Source organism: Xyrauchen texanus, chromosome 24 (assembly GCF_025860055.1).
Source record: "Xyrauchen texanus isolate HMW12.3.18 chromosome 24, RBS_HiC_50CHRs, whole genome shotgun sequence".
NCBI lineage: Eukaryota > Metazoa > Chordata > Actinopteri > Cypriniformes > Catostomidae > Xyrauchen > Xyrauchen texanus.
Window position 1 is genome coordinate 2,679,002 of NC_068299.1, and position 15,730 is coordinate 2,694,731.

General features: G+C 41.7%; 1 protein-coding gene across 3 annotated transcripts in view; it reads left to right on the plus strand.

Moving 5' to 3' along the window:
* LOC127617577 (disrupted in schizophrenia 1 protein-like) overlaps positions 1-15,730 on the plus strand; it is a 69,511-nt gene that overhangs the window by 36,066 nt on the left and 17,715 nt on the right. For all 3 annotated transcript variants that reach the window (XM_052089556.1, XM_052089557.1, XM_052089558.1), the window contains 2 exons: positions 5,600-5,660; positions 14,941-15,184. In XM_052089556.1, the coding sequence (XP_051945516.1) occupies positions 5,600-5,660; positions 14,941-15,184 (305 nt within the window). The remainder of the gene's footprint in view (positions 1-5,599; positions 5,661-14,940; positions 15,185-15,730) is intronic.

The window sequence follows — 15,730 nt, forward strand, 5'->3', positions numbered from 1 at the left end:
GTTCCTGGACACGTAGCATGGTACTGTCATGTTTTTGGACACGTAGCATGGTACTATCATGTTTTTGGACACGTAGCATGGTACTATCATGTTTCTGGACACGTAACATGGTACTGTCATTTGTTTGGACACGTAACATGGTACTATAATGTGTTTGGACACGTAACATGGTACTATAATGTTCCTGGACACATAACATGGTACTATCATGTTTCTGGACACGTAGCATGGTACTATCATGTTTCTGGACAGGTAGCATGGTACTATCATGTGTTTGGACACGTAACATGGTACTATCATGTGTTTGGACGCGTAACATGGTAATATCATGTTTTTGAACGCGTAGCATGTTACTATAAGCTTTTTGGACACGTAGCATGGTACTATCATGTTCCTGGACACGTAACATGGTACTATCATGTTCCTGGACACGTAACATGGTACTATCATGTTTCTGGACACGTAGCATGGTACTATCATGTTTTTGAACGCGTAACATGGTACTATCATGTTCCTGGACACGTAACATGGTACTATCATGTTCCTGGACACGTAACATGGTACTATCATGTTCCTGGACACGTAACATGGTACTATCATGTTCCTGGACACGTAACATGGTAATACCATGTTTTTGGACACGTAGCATGGTACCGTCATGTTTTTGGACACGTAGCATGGTACTGTCATGTTTTTGGACACGTAGCATGGTACTATCATGTTTTTGAACGCGTAACATGGTACTATCATGTTCCTGGACATGTAACATGGTACTATCATGTTCCTGGACACGTAACATGGTACTATCATGTTCCTGGACACGTAACATGGTAATACCATGTTTTTGGACACGTAGCATGGTACCGTCATGTTTTTGGACACGTAGCATGGTACTATCATGTTTTTTGAGCATATAATTTGACACAACAATTGTGTTGTTTTGCAAGTGCACATTGTAACTAGAGGTAATCAATGCATGTTTGTGGATCACTCTTCACACAAGCCAGACTAGTGTTGTACTTCACACCAAGTCTGTTATCGTGTCTCTGTGTGTGCAGTGATAATGTGCTCTTCCTCTGTCAAGCCACTGAGGAAATGCAGTTTTAACGAAATAAACAACATTAGGAAAACTGAGACCTGCATGTGGCAAAAGCCTCAATAAATCTTATCCCCCCTATTGGCATGAAATCCTGCAAATATTTGGGAACCTTGATCTTTTTTGAAGAAAATGGTTGATGCTAGGCCTTTCTGGGTGGTTATACAAAGTCCATCACCATGCCTCAATGGTCTCTAGACCTCTTTTTAGTCTTGGGGAACAAATAAAGGTGCCTTCGTCTTGGATGACATGATTCCATAGCAGAAGATATAATTTTAGGAAGAGTAAATGGAGTAAAGAATGAGCAGGTGATGTGAGGGGACCATTTTTGAAAGCTTTCAGAAACGGGGTGTGTGTGTGTGTGTGTGTGTGTGTGCTCTCCCTTTGCCTTCTCTCTGTCTAAAAAGATTCATTCACCAAAATCCATTCTGATGGCTCCCTTCTAGTGTGTCATCTTCTCCTAAAGTGGCAGAACTTTCATTTCTTATTGACAACCCTCAGAATGGGGCTTCTGAGGACCTGACAAACTGTGATTTTGCTATATTTTAGGCGACCACAATGATAGTACAATCTTAAATCACCTACATTATAGGGAAGCCTATAATGTAGTCCCGACAATGAAAATGGCTTAGTTTGGGGACTAAATAATGTCTCGATTAAAATAAAATAAATTCCAAAAGATGTTTATAAGGGTCAAGATGTGGATCTTCATCAGGGTAGACACCAGTTTTAACTTTAACAGAATGAAAAAAGGGACTTTGAGGGAGTTTTTATCAAGTTTTTACAGTTTGCTGCCAATTGACAGTAATTTATTGTCAATTCAATTAAACATTGAAAGTACATAAAGTACAAGACATTCTCAGTGGAGCATAAACTGGAACACAAAACATTGGGTGTTAAAATATGACTTTAAAGTGAAGTGTGTGGTTTTATTTGGAGTGGTGGCGGCGTAGTGGGCTAAAGCACATAACTTGTAATCAGAAGGTTGCTGGTTCGATCCCCACAGTCACCACCATTGTGTCCTTGAGCAAGGCACTTAACTCCAGGTTGCTCCGGGGGGATTGTCCCTGTAATAAGTGCACTGTAAGTCACTTTGGATAAAAGTATCTGCCAATTGCATAAATGTAAATTATTTATTAATCTAGAAAAATGCACAGTTCACGCTGAACGGACTAAACTTCTAACCCTCATAGCCTTGTTTTCCATCCATCCATCCATCCATCTTCAACCGCTTATCCGAAGTCGGGTCGCGGGGGCAGCTGCTCCAGCAGGGGGCCCCAAACTTCCCTATCCCGAGCCACATTAACCAGCTCTGACTGGGGGACCCCGAGGCGTTCCCAGGCCAGTGTGGAGATGTAATCTCTCCACCTAATCCTGGGTCTTCCCCGAGGCCTCCTCCCAGCTGGACGTGCCTGAAACACCTCCCTAGGGAGGCGGCCAGGGGGCGTCCTTACCAGATGCCCAAACCACCTCAACTGACTCCTTTCGATGCAAAGGAGCAGCGGCTCTACTCCGAGAAGCCCGCCACCCTTCTGAGGAAACCCATTTCGGCCGCTTGTACTCGCGAACTAGTTGTTTCGGTCATGACCCAGCCATCATGACCATAGGTGAGGGTAGGAACGAAAATTGACCGGTAGATCGAGAGCTTTGCTTTCCGGCTCAGCTCTCTTTACATGACAACGGTGCGATAGAGCGAGTGCAACACCGCCCCCGCTGCGCCGATTCTCCGGCCAACCTCCCGCTCCATTGTCCCCTCACTCGTGAACAAGACCCAGAGGTACTTGAACTCCTTCACTTGGGGCAATACCTCCTTCCCATGTTTTCATTTGCATAAAATTAATAATGGCATCTGATATAGATTCTTATCAAAAATAATTAACTTTATACAACAGCAATAGAAGTCAATGGGATGTTGGTTTTGTATTCTGATTAGGGCCGTCAATCAATTAAATGTTTTAATCAAATTAATTACATGATATGCTAATCAATTAGTCAAATAAATCACAATTAATCACATATATAAAGGAGTTAGTTCTATCAGGAAGACTCAACATTTATTTGATGGATATAAAACAGAATGTAATGTCTCTCTCTTTGGCGTAAGCCCCGTCTGGCGGTCCGAAGAAGTTGTACTCGGAACTGTCATATCCTGCCGGAGATGGGAGGCAGGGGCGAGGAGCCTACCCCCGTGCAGGACGGGACTCAACAGGTGGTGCTGGGGTGGAGGAGGTTGCCGTGTGGGCACACTGAAACAGCGATGTGATAGATCATGAGCAGACTTATAAAGCAATGGCTAACATGTGATTGGCTAGGAGTTACCCCGCTAATAGCAGCTATTCGTCCCGCTAGAACTACTCTGCGCTTACATTTCTTTTTGGGTGATTCGTGAAAAAGATCCGGTTCAAAAGAATCATTTAGTCACGACTCTCTCGCGCTGGGTTTGTTGTTGCGTCACGTGCAGTGAGTTCGTCAGAAACAGAACGCGTGAAAAGCGGCACGAGACACACCGATGCGCGCTCTGTAGATGAATTCAATAACTCACAATATGATATCTGAAGAAACCGCATATGAACGCACACAACCCGACTGTTGCCAATGGCGACTAGGCATTTGCGAACAATTTAGTCGCAGTATGGAGCCCTGTTTAGGAGTAAAACTTTTTTTATGAGCAACAAAATGTACTGAGTGCACCTTTAAAGTTACATTTAAAATAATTAGAAATATAATATACTGTATATTGTAAAATTAAGATGTTTAAAATGCATTACATTAATGTGGTAGACGAGTAAAGCGTTGAAACAACAATACAATAAAGTGGCTTTAGAAGGCAATATATAGTCTTATTATCTTAAGCCTATCATTAGCGTACATTTCACCACAATCCATCCTTAAATGTATGGTTACGTATGGTTGGTAAGGGTGCCCTCAGGAGATCAAGTTAGATGCTCCATGTAACCACAACAACAAACTGTGCATGAGCTGACTAAGATGTTTTTCTGAGTCTGTTCAATTGTGCTGAAACTCAGAAACATAGACAGCGGGACATTAATCAAAGTCATGTTTTCTGACTTAATTATAGCGACAGCCTCTTTTGCCTTATTGCACTGATGTTTTACAACACTCATGACTGCCCACACATCTGCCCTGTTTTAAACCCCTTTTAACAAAGGCTGTGCAGGTGTACCACTTTTTATCTAGATACAGTAAATTAGTGGTATAAAAGAAGCATTATGTTCTTTACACAGGGCACATTATTACCAGTATTCAATGCCTTAATGTAAGGACCTTTTGTGTGCATTAGCTCATGAGCATCCTTCAGATGCATTAGCTGCATGAATCCACATCATTTTACCGCCTAGTCTCATGAAAATGACCCGAGCATTGCAACGTTTTTTTCAAAGCGTGCTTCATTACATGTTTGGCTGCAGTTCTCAAGTGGAATGTCCAGCGGGGGGCGCCAAACCCGAGCAAAATGAGGTTTTAATTAGACAAGGTAATAAAACATCCCTCCCTAGCCTAATACTGTAACCTAAACCTATTTACATTTACGTTTACATTTACATTTATGCATTTGGCAGATGCTTTTACCCAAAGCGACTTACAGAGAGCTTATTACAGGGACAATCCCCCCGGAGCAACTTGGAGTTAAGTGCCTTGCTCAAGGACACAATGGTGGTGGCTGTGGGGATCGAACCAGTGACCTTCTGATTAACAGACCTGCTTTAGCCACTACGCCACCACCACTCACTTTAATAGTGTCCGAAAAGATAAATGCAAGGCAACCATGTCATTTTGCGTCGCTTCTGTGCCACTTACAGTTTCGCGTGTCTTCGGCTAGACTCGAAATGCGGCAATCAGGTGAGCTACCTAGCATGCTAATGGCACACAAGTGTGTATATATAGGTGGGTCTGTAATACAGTTAAAATGTCTCGTTTTACAAATCATGCATTAAACTAAAAATATTTTGACATCATAACATGATTAAAGAGTGAAGTAACAGAGTTACAAATATTGCAATAAAGCAAATGCAATCGTTATTAGTGTGACAATGATTAAACCACACAGTCGTTGTATCGCCTCTACCAGCAAACTGCAGTGAAACGTAGAAAGCGACATGTATAAGTCAGTTTGCAAAAACGTATATAGAGTAACATTCATTCTATGAGACCAGGTTGTCAGTTTACTATTTCATCAAATCACTGTTCTGTCTGTCTGTCTGTCTGTCTGTCTGTCTGTCTGTCTGTCTGTCTGTGGTGAATAAGCATGAACACATTGAGTTTGACAGCATCATTTGCGGCATAAGATGCTGTTCTCTTCCTGCTTTGATTTATCTTCAATGCAGACACACAGGAAAAGCCAGAGACCAAATCTCTTGATGCAAAAATGTTTTCTTTTGATGTGTCGGGACATTCACCCATGAGGAAAATTTTAGTCTTGACCAAATGTGAAAATGTATGAAATGCAAAGCAGCACTTCTTGACTTCGTTTTTCCCCCTCCGCAGAACACCGTTTAAAAGAAAACACCTTGAAGTACATTGAGCTTCTTGAGGATCGCCTTCACAGGTAATGGATGTTACTCATCTCTCTCTCTCTCTCTCTCTCTCTCTCTCTCTCTCTCTCTCTCTCTCTCTCTCACACACACAAGCACTCAAACACTCTGACTCGTCCCTCAGGTGAGTTTCCCTGATTATTTAAACAGTTCACACTGTTTGTCCGGCTTTCAATCCCATCTGTCTGACTGCATCACCGTATGAAATCATTCAGGTGTGTGTCAGACTTTATCAGTCCATTCTTGATGAGCTCATCTTCATGTGTCCAAAGTGACATCTAAATTAAGAAGAAATGAGATGAAGAAGCAGAGATGTGGGCTGCGACTTCAATGCATTAGGGCTGACTGCGAAAGGTGTTTGTTTTCTCATTCTTTGAGTCCTAGAGAGAGACTAAACTGCGTGGTGCTTTGCTGAGTTGCAGTATCAAAACCGAGAACAACTGCTTAAATGAATGTGAAAACAGCAATCCAGTTTTTGATCTTGAAATATTGAGCCCACACGAGGGGGCACCAGAAGCTGTAAATTTAATGCATAGTAATCGAGATGAAAGGTCAAACAAGTGCCAGACAGCCCAGCAACTCTCCATCGCTCTGACACGCTTGCGAAATCCAACTGCATAGCGCTGGCGTTTTATTTAGCATCTCTCGAAACCTAAATGTGACACAAATTGGTATAATTAAATGTGTTATTAGTTGCTGTGCTCAACCGTAGAAATGTAGCATTCATTACATTTCAATAAAACTGTATGGGCGGCCATCTGGAGGGAAAGCTGGCATATGGTTCACCATTCACTCCTTTGGAATCGCACATGCAAGGATGCCAGGAGCGCTGTCTGTTGCCAAGGTGATTACTGTAGGATTTGAAGAGGAGGGGGTACGGCACGGGATCTCCGGAACACTCGCTCTCCAGCACTTTTATTTTTCCCAGTGTGATTGTTCTTCTAGTTACTCACCATGGTAACGTGCCCATGATGACTCTAAAAGCAAGCAGACATTAGCCGCCAGTAATACTCAACCCTACGATGGGTTCTTTGTTACCATCTGTAAAATAAATTGACACTTTTTTTTAATGTCAGGGGCTGGGCATTTACTAGTAAGGGCACAAATGGGGATAATAAAGAAATATGTTATCCATAAATGAAAATGTATTCATAAGTGATATGCCCTCATGTCTATAGAAACCCTTTTGTTCTTTTGTTAAACAGAAAAGGATTCTGCATTTTCATACTTTCACGTTTTTGCATGTTCAAATATGGCAATTTTTTTTCAACCTTTTCGTGCTGTAAGGACCCCACCCCCAGCACCAACAATAATGTTCAAGTGCCCTCTCATTGACACAAACCCAAAAAAGTGACAGACTTAAAGGACATAAACAGCATTTAATTAAATAAAAAGACACAAACACACACATATGACGGACAGCTGCCTGTAAACGCTCTCTCTCTGTCGCACCACCATCCGCAGTCGGCCTTTATCCCTCTAGGCGGCTTGATTAGCCTGATAAGGGGCCGCCCTCCACCCTGTCACATTCCTCCCTCGTTCTCTGGCTGGGGAGCCCCTGGCATGCGTACTCTCTTCCCTGGGAGAGGGCGTGCCTTATGAATGGGAGGGGACAGGGGGAGGGAAACAATAATGAAAAATAGGGGGTACTTCCTGTAACAGTGGAGTACCACCCAACAAAAAAACTGTCAAATTTAAAAGAGAGGGAAAGTAGGAGAGAGAGAGAGAAAAATACACTTACCTGCCAGTTCTCCGATACGCCGTAACTTGGTCCTCGGCCACTCCTCCACCCTCTACCGGACAACAGCCGAGTCTCCCCAGGCGGATCGGAGGCAGACCTCCAGCCCCTGCCGGACGTAAAAGCCTAACCACGTTCTCTAGGAACAGAAAGGGTCTTCCTCGCCCCTGGCAGCGGTTCTCCCGCTCCAGGCAGTCGGCAGCGAGCCCCTCCCCGCTCGTGGTCGGCAGTCTCAGACCCCGCCGCATTTCAGCGGCTGGTAGGGGTCTCCCCTCAGCCCTGGCAGCGGCCCTGACCACTCCAGGCGGTCGGTTGGGAGCCCCTTCTTCCCTCACGGCAATTCCTCCGCTTCCAGGCGGCCGGGCTACTGTTGTCCCCCGGAAAATGGCGGCTGCTCCGTTGGGGTGGATGGTAGCGGCGAGAACTCCACTACGGCGCATCCCTCCTCCTTCCTGGGTTTCGGCACCAGTGTAAAGGGATTAATGGAAAGGAGGCGGCGAGAACCGGATTAACAATATAACAACATATATATATATATATATATACTCAAAAAAGAGTATTTAGAATATGGAATATAAGACAGCGCTACAGGGAGACAGGAAGGACAGCGGATCGCCCTCGCAGTGGCAGACCGCGTGTAACAACACCTGCACAGGATTGGTACATCTGAATATCACACCTGTGGGACAGGTACCAGATGACAACAACAACTGCCCGAGTTACACCAGGAATGCACAATCCCTCCATCAGTGCTCAGACTGTCCGCAATAGGCTGAGAGAGGATGGACTGAGGGCTTGTAGGCCTGTTGTAAGGCAGGTCCTTACCAGACATCACCGGCAAAAATGTCGCCTACGGGCACAAACCCACCTTCACTGGACCAGACAGGACTGGCAGTGCTCTTCACTGACGAGTCACGGTTTTGTCTTCACATTGGGGTGAAGGTCAGACTGAGCATTACACCGAGGCCTGTACTCTGAAGCAGGATCGATTTGGTGGTGGATAGTCCGTCATGGTCTGGGTCGGTGTGTCACAGCATCATCGGTCTGAGCTTGTTGTCATTGCAGGCGATCTCAACGCTGTGCGTTACAGGGAAGACATCCTCCTCCCTAATGTGGTACCCCTCCTGCAGGCTCATCTTGACATGACCCACCAGCATGACAATGCCACCAGTCATACTGCTCGTTCTGTGCATGATTTCCCACAAGACAGGAATGTCAGTGTTGTGCCATGGCCAGCGAAGAGCCCGGATCTCAATCCCATTGAGCACGTCTAGGACCTGTTGGATTGGAGGGTGAGTGCTAGGACCATTCCCCTACATGTTTTTCGTTTATATGCATTATTTGTACCATTTACAAGTATTAACACAGACATGTAGAACAAGTTCTGCAACGGTAGTGTCCCTTTAAAACTACAGACTGTGCAGCGTTATGTTTTGGTGGATGAGCGCATATAAATGAGTGAAGTCGCACGGCTTCTTAATAAAAAAAATATATATTTTTGGTTGTTTTGATCAACAACTGACTGTAGAGAACTGAAAGGATATTAAAAGAGACATGATTCAATGGCAAATGGATTGTTTGGATCTTTGACACAGAACGATTCAAACCAAAATGTCAAAAATAATGTATTTATCACAAAACTACTGTATGTCTTCAAAACATGGCAGACAAGTCAGATGGACTGCTTTTGTTGTACTATTTTAGGTGTTTTTGTTTTGTCTTTTTTGAAACATGACAGCTGCTGTCACTTCCATTGCTCAGTGCTAAACATGCATCCCATAGAAGGAAGTTGCATGGATTTTTAACAACATGAGAGTGAGTAAATAATGACATGCATGGGTTAACTATACCTGGTATGATCTGTATTGTATGAGCACAATGTTTCCTCAAATCATCCAAAGCAGTAACCTTGGCAGACCGTATGACATTCATGCCTCTTTACCTGTCTGCTTCATTTCCATGTTCAGAACGCCAGTGTTACTGACATGGCAATCGTATAATTCACTCAGGGTGATAAACTGGCATCAGCTGTGGGCATTGAGGGTGTAAAAACAGATTATCTGTCTCTGTTTAGCTCTGTCTGTCCCAGTCAGTCCAGCTTCCATTAGGGGATTCCTCTCTGTGTATGTGTCGACATCAAGCTAATTGTCCACTTTTGTCCTGTTGGAAGAACCCGTTGATCAAATTGCTGTTTGATAACAGAATAACACTGAAAGATGGTCTTTTTGTGGCACCTTCAATTATGTTTAATTCTCACAGTCAAAACTTATTCCAAACATCATCCCTTGATATCCAACAAGTGTGTACATTATTGATGCATTAGATAATGAGGTTATCACTAAGGTCAGTTTTATCAGGGAAACTGAATGTCCAAAAGAATAATCGCTAAAAAGCCGCTGAAGAAAAATGAGAATAATAATCTCACTAAAACATGTTTAGGTCATATTTCAGCTCAAGTGAGTGAGTGAGTGAGTGAGTGAGTGATAAAATAATTATTTTCCTCTTGTCCACATGACAAGCCCAGAAATGTTACTTTTTGAGAAATATTTTCATTATTCATGATTTGTATTATTAAACACGTAATTTTTACTTCAAAATTAAAAAACAATATATTTTTAATAAATCAATCTTAAATTTAAAGGCAGTACAACAAATACTTCAATACTATCCGTCATGTATAACTACAGTACTATAATAAATGATTCGTTTTCCACATTACTATAATGAGAGTAATTAATTAATTAATTAATTAGTAATTAAGCTTAATTGTCAAAAGAAAATCACTATGAACCCCAAAATTGTCTTATTTGTCATTTTCTTTGTATATTTTACAGTAAATGTACTATTAAGAATTTATTTATTGTATTTTTTGTTGTTGCCATTTTTACATTATTTTCTTGACAACTGAGCATTTTTTTTTGTTAATTCCCATTATTAATTTTTCTAATTTATTACATGTAATTTGTGCTTTATTATAGGAAACTATATATATATATATTTTATGAAATCAGCATATATTAAGGGCAGTACAACAAATATGTCTGTACTGCCATCATGTATATATAAACAAATTAAGCAATATTACATGAGCAAGAGTGCGATATGGCCGTACATCAGCACTGCTGTGATTCAGCCGCAGGTAATTACAGCAGTGCTGATATAGGGCCATATAGCACGATTGCGAGTGTGATATTGCTTATATACAATAGTTCAATGAACAAGTACATTTTAAAAAATTTGGAAAAACCGAGCACGGTCATTAAAAACGCATTTGTGCTTGGAAGTACTTTATTAAGCAATGGATCAGAATCTGACGTTGCTGTTTCAAAACAAATGATGCGTCCAAGCCTTCATTTGTAATTCAAAAATGTCACTGGGTATGATGTAGGATGGGTGTGTGTGTGTGTGTGTGTATATGTGTGTATGTATATATATATATATGTGTGTGTGTGACAGACAGAGAGAGAGAGAGAGAGAGACACTTCCAAGCAGAGATGCTGTCAGCTTTCTGAAGGTCAGCATTCCCAGTGGAAAAAATAGCATCCAAGCGGGGGTTTTTCTCCCTATTTCGTGGTAGCTGGTGAGCAAGAGTCGATCACTAGTGAAACCGCAATGTCCTCTGCCATTCTAAACCGCACCAATTGTGTAATCAATCAGTCTGTTGTGTCTCTCAGCTGTGATGACCCATAATGCTGAAGTTGTTAGTTTAAAGCGGTTTAAAGATATTTCATAGCTTAATTAGTTTGAATACATGCGATCACAAAGAGCTGTTGTATGTAAACTGCTGATGCGGATTCACTTCACATCTTCTAACTGATTCATATTACACATAAAAACTATCTTTTGCCACCACCTGCTGGCTAACATATGTAATGTAAAAAAAAGACAAACAGAAGCTCTTTATAGATCTGCACTGCTCTTTAGTTTAGAACGGCACAAACACAAGTGGAGTGATATACACACACAGTGAAGCGTCGGAGTGCTGATGGTGTCAGACCATCCGTGCTCATGGAACGTCTCTCGTCCAATCAGATTCAAGGACAGGAACTGTTGTATATCGGTGGTATATTGTAATATATCATTGTTTTTTTCCACATAGCAAAAATGAAAATTTGGGGGGAAATGTGCTTAAATGTCATAATAATAACGCTAATAATAAATCTTAATGCTCCCAAAAATTGGCTTCATTTTCTTAAAGAAGCTAAAATATATTCTCTAATGTCTTTCATTTGATTTTAGGGTGAAATATGACCGTTCTTGAAGGGTTTATTTGATTCGATCTTATCCATGTTTATTTTGCGTTCTCAGTTATTCATCAAGCCTTTAACCATATAAAAACATCTAAATTAATCTCTGAAGGTTTATATGAGCTTTGCATGAAGCCAATAGCCAAGCTTCTGACAGGGTTTCTAGAGCATTGTCCATTATCCATCGAGAAGCCGTCGGTCTCTGGAGACAGCAGGTGTGAAGACTGTAATTATCGTCCTGTCTGTGTGCTCTCACAGAATGTGAGGATTAAACCCTCAAAAAAAAAAGTGTACACAGTTACCTGCAGGACTGTATTCCAGAGATAGCAGAGAGCTTTAGTGTCTCTCGATAGTAACCAGGACTGATTCCTTTGTGTCTGTTGAAGAAGTCTTGGACTGAACTGTTGACTCTAACCTGGTCTAGAATCATGTTACTTTTTTGCTAAATAATTTTTCTGTGGCTCTTTGTACATATCGTAGCAGTTTCCTGGTGAAATGACAACAATTAATTTTATTCACTTTTCCCACAAATCACGAGTAAAACGACAGATTTTCAGTTCATAAACACTTACTTTTTGCCCTGTCCCTCACAGAATGCTATCTTATGACACTTTTACTCTAGTGCATGACTCATTTTAACATTTGCATTACATAGCCAAATACATTTACAAGCTTGTTCAAGTGCGATCAAATAGTGCGGTAGCTCAACTGATCAAGCATTGCACTTGCATTGTAAAGAATAGGGGTACGTGACACACAAAATGACGTGGTTGTGTTTTTAATCTCAGATTCGCTTTTTCTGACACTATCAGGTAGGTTTAGGGTTAAGGGTAGGGTGTTCGGCACACATCTAATATTAAAGAAATGCAAGTTGTGAGTCTATGCATGATATATGAACCTAGGTGCAGTTTTATTTTTTTAAATGTGGTAACCAGTATCCCTAACTATAACTAACTAAACTCTACAAAGACTATGACCTTGACTATGACCTTGACTATGACCTGGCTTGACTATGGCTTGACTTGACCTTGACTAGACTATGGCTTGGCTTGACTTGACTTGACTATGGCTTGACTATGGGTTGACATGACTTGACTATGGCTTGGCTTGGCTTGGCTTGACTTGACTTGACTATGGCTTGGCTTGACTTGACTTGACTATGACTTGACTTGACAATGACTTGACTTGACTATGACTTGACTTGACTATGGCTTGACTTGGCTTGACTGTGGCTTGGCTTGACTATGACTTGACTTGACTATTGCTTGACTTGACTATGGCTTGACTTGACTATAGCTTGACATGACTATAGCTTGGCTTGACTTGACTATGGTTTGACTGGACTGTGGCTTGGTTTGACTGTGGCTTGGCTTGACTTGACTTGACTATGTCTTGACTTGACTTGACTATGGCTTGGCTTGGCTTGACTTGACTATGGCTTGGCTTGACTTGACTGTGGCATGGCTTGATTTGACTGTGGCTTGGCTTGGCTTGGCTTGACTTGACTATGGCTTGACTTGACTTGACTATGGCTTGTTGACTTGACTTGACTATGACTTGACTTGACTTGACTATGGCTTGACTTGACTATGTCTTGACTTGACTTGACTATGGCTTGACTTGACTGTGGCTTGACTTGACTTGACTGTGGCTTGGTTTGACTGTGGCTTGGTTTGACTGTGGCTTGGTTTGACTGTGGCTTGGCTTGACTGTGGCTTGGCTTGACTTGACTTGACTGTGGCTTGGCTTGGCTTGACTTGACTATGGCTTGACTTGACTATGGCTTGACTTGACTTGACTATGGCTTGACTTGACTTGATTTGACTATGGCTTGGCTTGACTTGACTATGGCTTGGCTTGACTTGACTGTGGCTTGGCTTGACTTGACTGTGGCTTAGCTTGACTTGACTATGGCTTGACTTGACTTGACTATGGCTTGATTTGACTATGGCTTGGCTTGACTTGACTTGGCTTGACTGTGGCTTGACTTGACTGTGGCTTGCCTTGACTGTGGCTTGGCTTGACTTGACTATGGCTTGACATGACTTGACTATGGCTTGACATGACTTGACTATGGCTTGACATGACTTTACTGTGGCTTGGCTTGACTGGCTTGACTTGACTGTGGCTTGACTTGACTGTGGCTTGACTTGACTGTGGCTTGACTGTGGCTTGGCTTGACTGGCTTGGCTTGACTATGACTTGACTTGACTGGCTTGGCTTGGCTTGGCTTGGCTTGACTTGACTTGACTTGACTATGACTTGACTTGACTATTGCTTGACTTGACTGTGGCTTGACAGTGGCTTGGCTTGACTTGGCTTGACTTGATTGACTTGACTGGACTTGACTATGTCTTGACTTGGCTTGACTTGACTATGGCTTGACTGTGGCTTGACTTGACTTGACTTGGCTTGACTTGACTATGGCTTGACTGTGGCTTGACTTGACTTGACTTGACTTGACTGTGGCTTGACTGTGGCTTGGCTTGACTGGCTTGACTTGACTATGACTTGACTGGCTTGGCTTGACTTGACTTGACTATGGCTTGACTTGACTTGACTTGACTATGACTTGACTATTGCTTGACTTGACTGTGGCTTGACAGTGGCTTGACTTGGCTTGACTTGACTTGACTTGACTATGGCTTGACTTGGCTTGACTTGACTTGACTTGACTATGGCTTGACTATGGCTTGACTTGACTTGACTATGGCTTGACTATGGCTTGGCTTGACTTGACTTGACTTGAACAAACCAACAAAGTTACATACACAATACCTGACGAAGGACAATGGAAAACAAGAGGGCTTAAATGCTTGGACATGGGAGAACACGACAAATATGACCAATGACAAGACTAAACTATAAACAAGATACAAGACTAAATGAACTTAAACGAAAGACAAGACTAATAACAAAGTAATCAAACAATGAAAACAAGACACATGAACAGGGGAAACACATGACAAGGTCACATGAGGGAACAGGAAATCACATGACATGACAACAGGAACTAGATTTTCAAAATAAAAGAAATGAACAACATGAACCAACAGAATAAACATGACACTGTACAAACAAAACAATTGTTTTATTTGTACGGTTTGAAATGTAAAACAGTATACACACTGTTTGAAATGAAGACCGTATTGTGAGCAAAAATGGCTTTGTTATGAGAAAAGGTCTTGCTTTGATATATCCTTCTAATGCAATGACATTTGCACTTTTATAAGTTTGACTGACATGTACGAATGCTTTTGTATAATGCATAATGTTAGCTTTCTCCGTACGTTTTCCTGTCTCTTTCAGTATTTGTGGAAGTACAGCACTGGAGCACATTTTGGAAGCAGATTTGGAAGCTTGCCACCTTATCCTAAGAGGTCTCGAGCAGTGCATGCCCAGCCTCCCAGAGAGCGATGATCTCCTCCCTTCACCAGGATCAAGTTTAAGTGCCCTGACATTCATCAAAGGAGAAGCGGACTGCGCCATGTTGACTGCTTTAGGGGGGTGCTGGTGTCCTGATGCTGACCTACAGCACTCTGAGTTTACTAAGGTAAAGGCAAATGTCTCATTTCAAAGAGCACTTTTAAACATTATGCTGAGTGTGTACAGTTTTTATGTTTAAATACTTCTTATTAGACAACTATAAGTAAATCATTTGTACAGTAAACACTGTGGCACTTTCAAACATCCCTGTTTTATATTTGTACTTGGAGGGTACTTTTTTTTTGTACACGTGCCCAGAATAACCATGGTATTAGCATGGTCCATATCCAAAAACATGGTATTAGCATGGTTCAATATAAAAGAAAATAGTATTGCCATTGTACATATTCAGAAAACTTAGTATTACATCATCTAAATCACACATATCATGGAATTACCATAGTACATATGCCAAAAAAATTAATTTGGTCCAAAATGACAAAACATGGTATAACCATGGTAACATGTCCAAAAAACATGGTATTAATATGGTAAAAATCCAGAAACATGGCATAACCATGGTAACGTCCAAAAAACATGGTATTAATATGGTCCAATTCGACAAAACATGGTATAACCATGGTAACATGTCCAAAAGACATGGTATTAATAT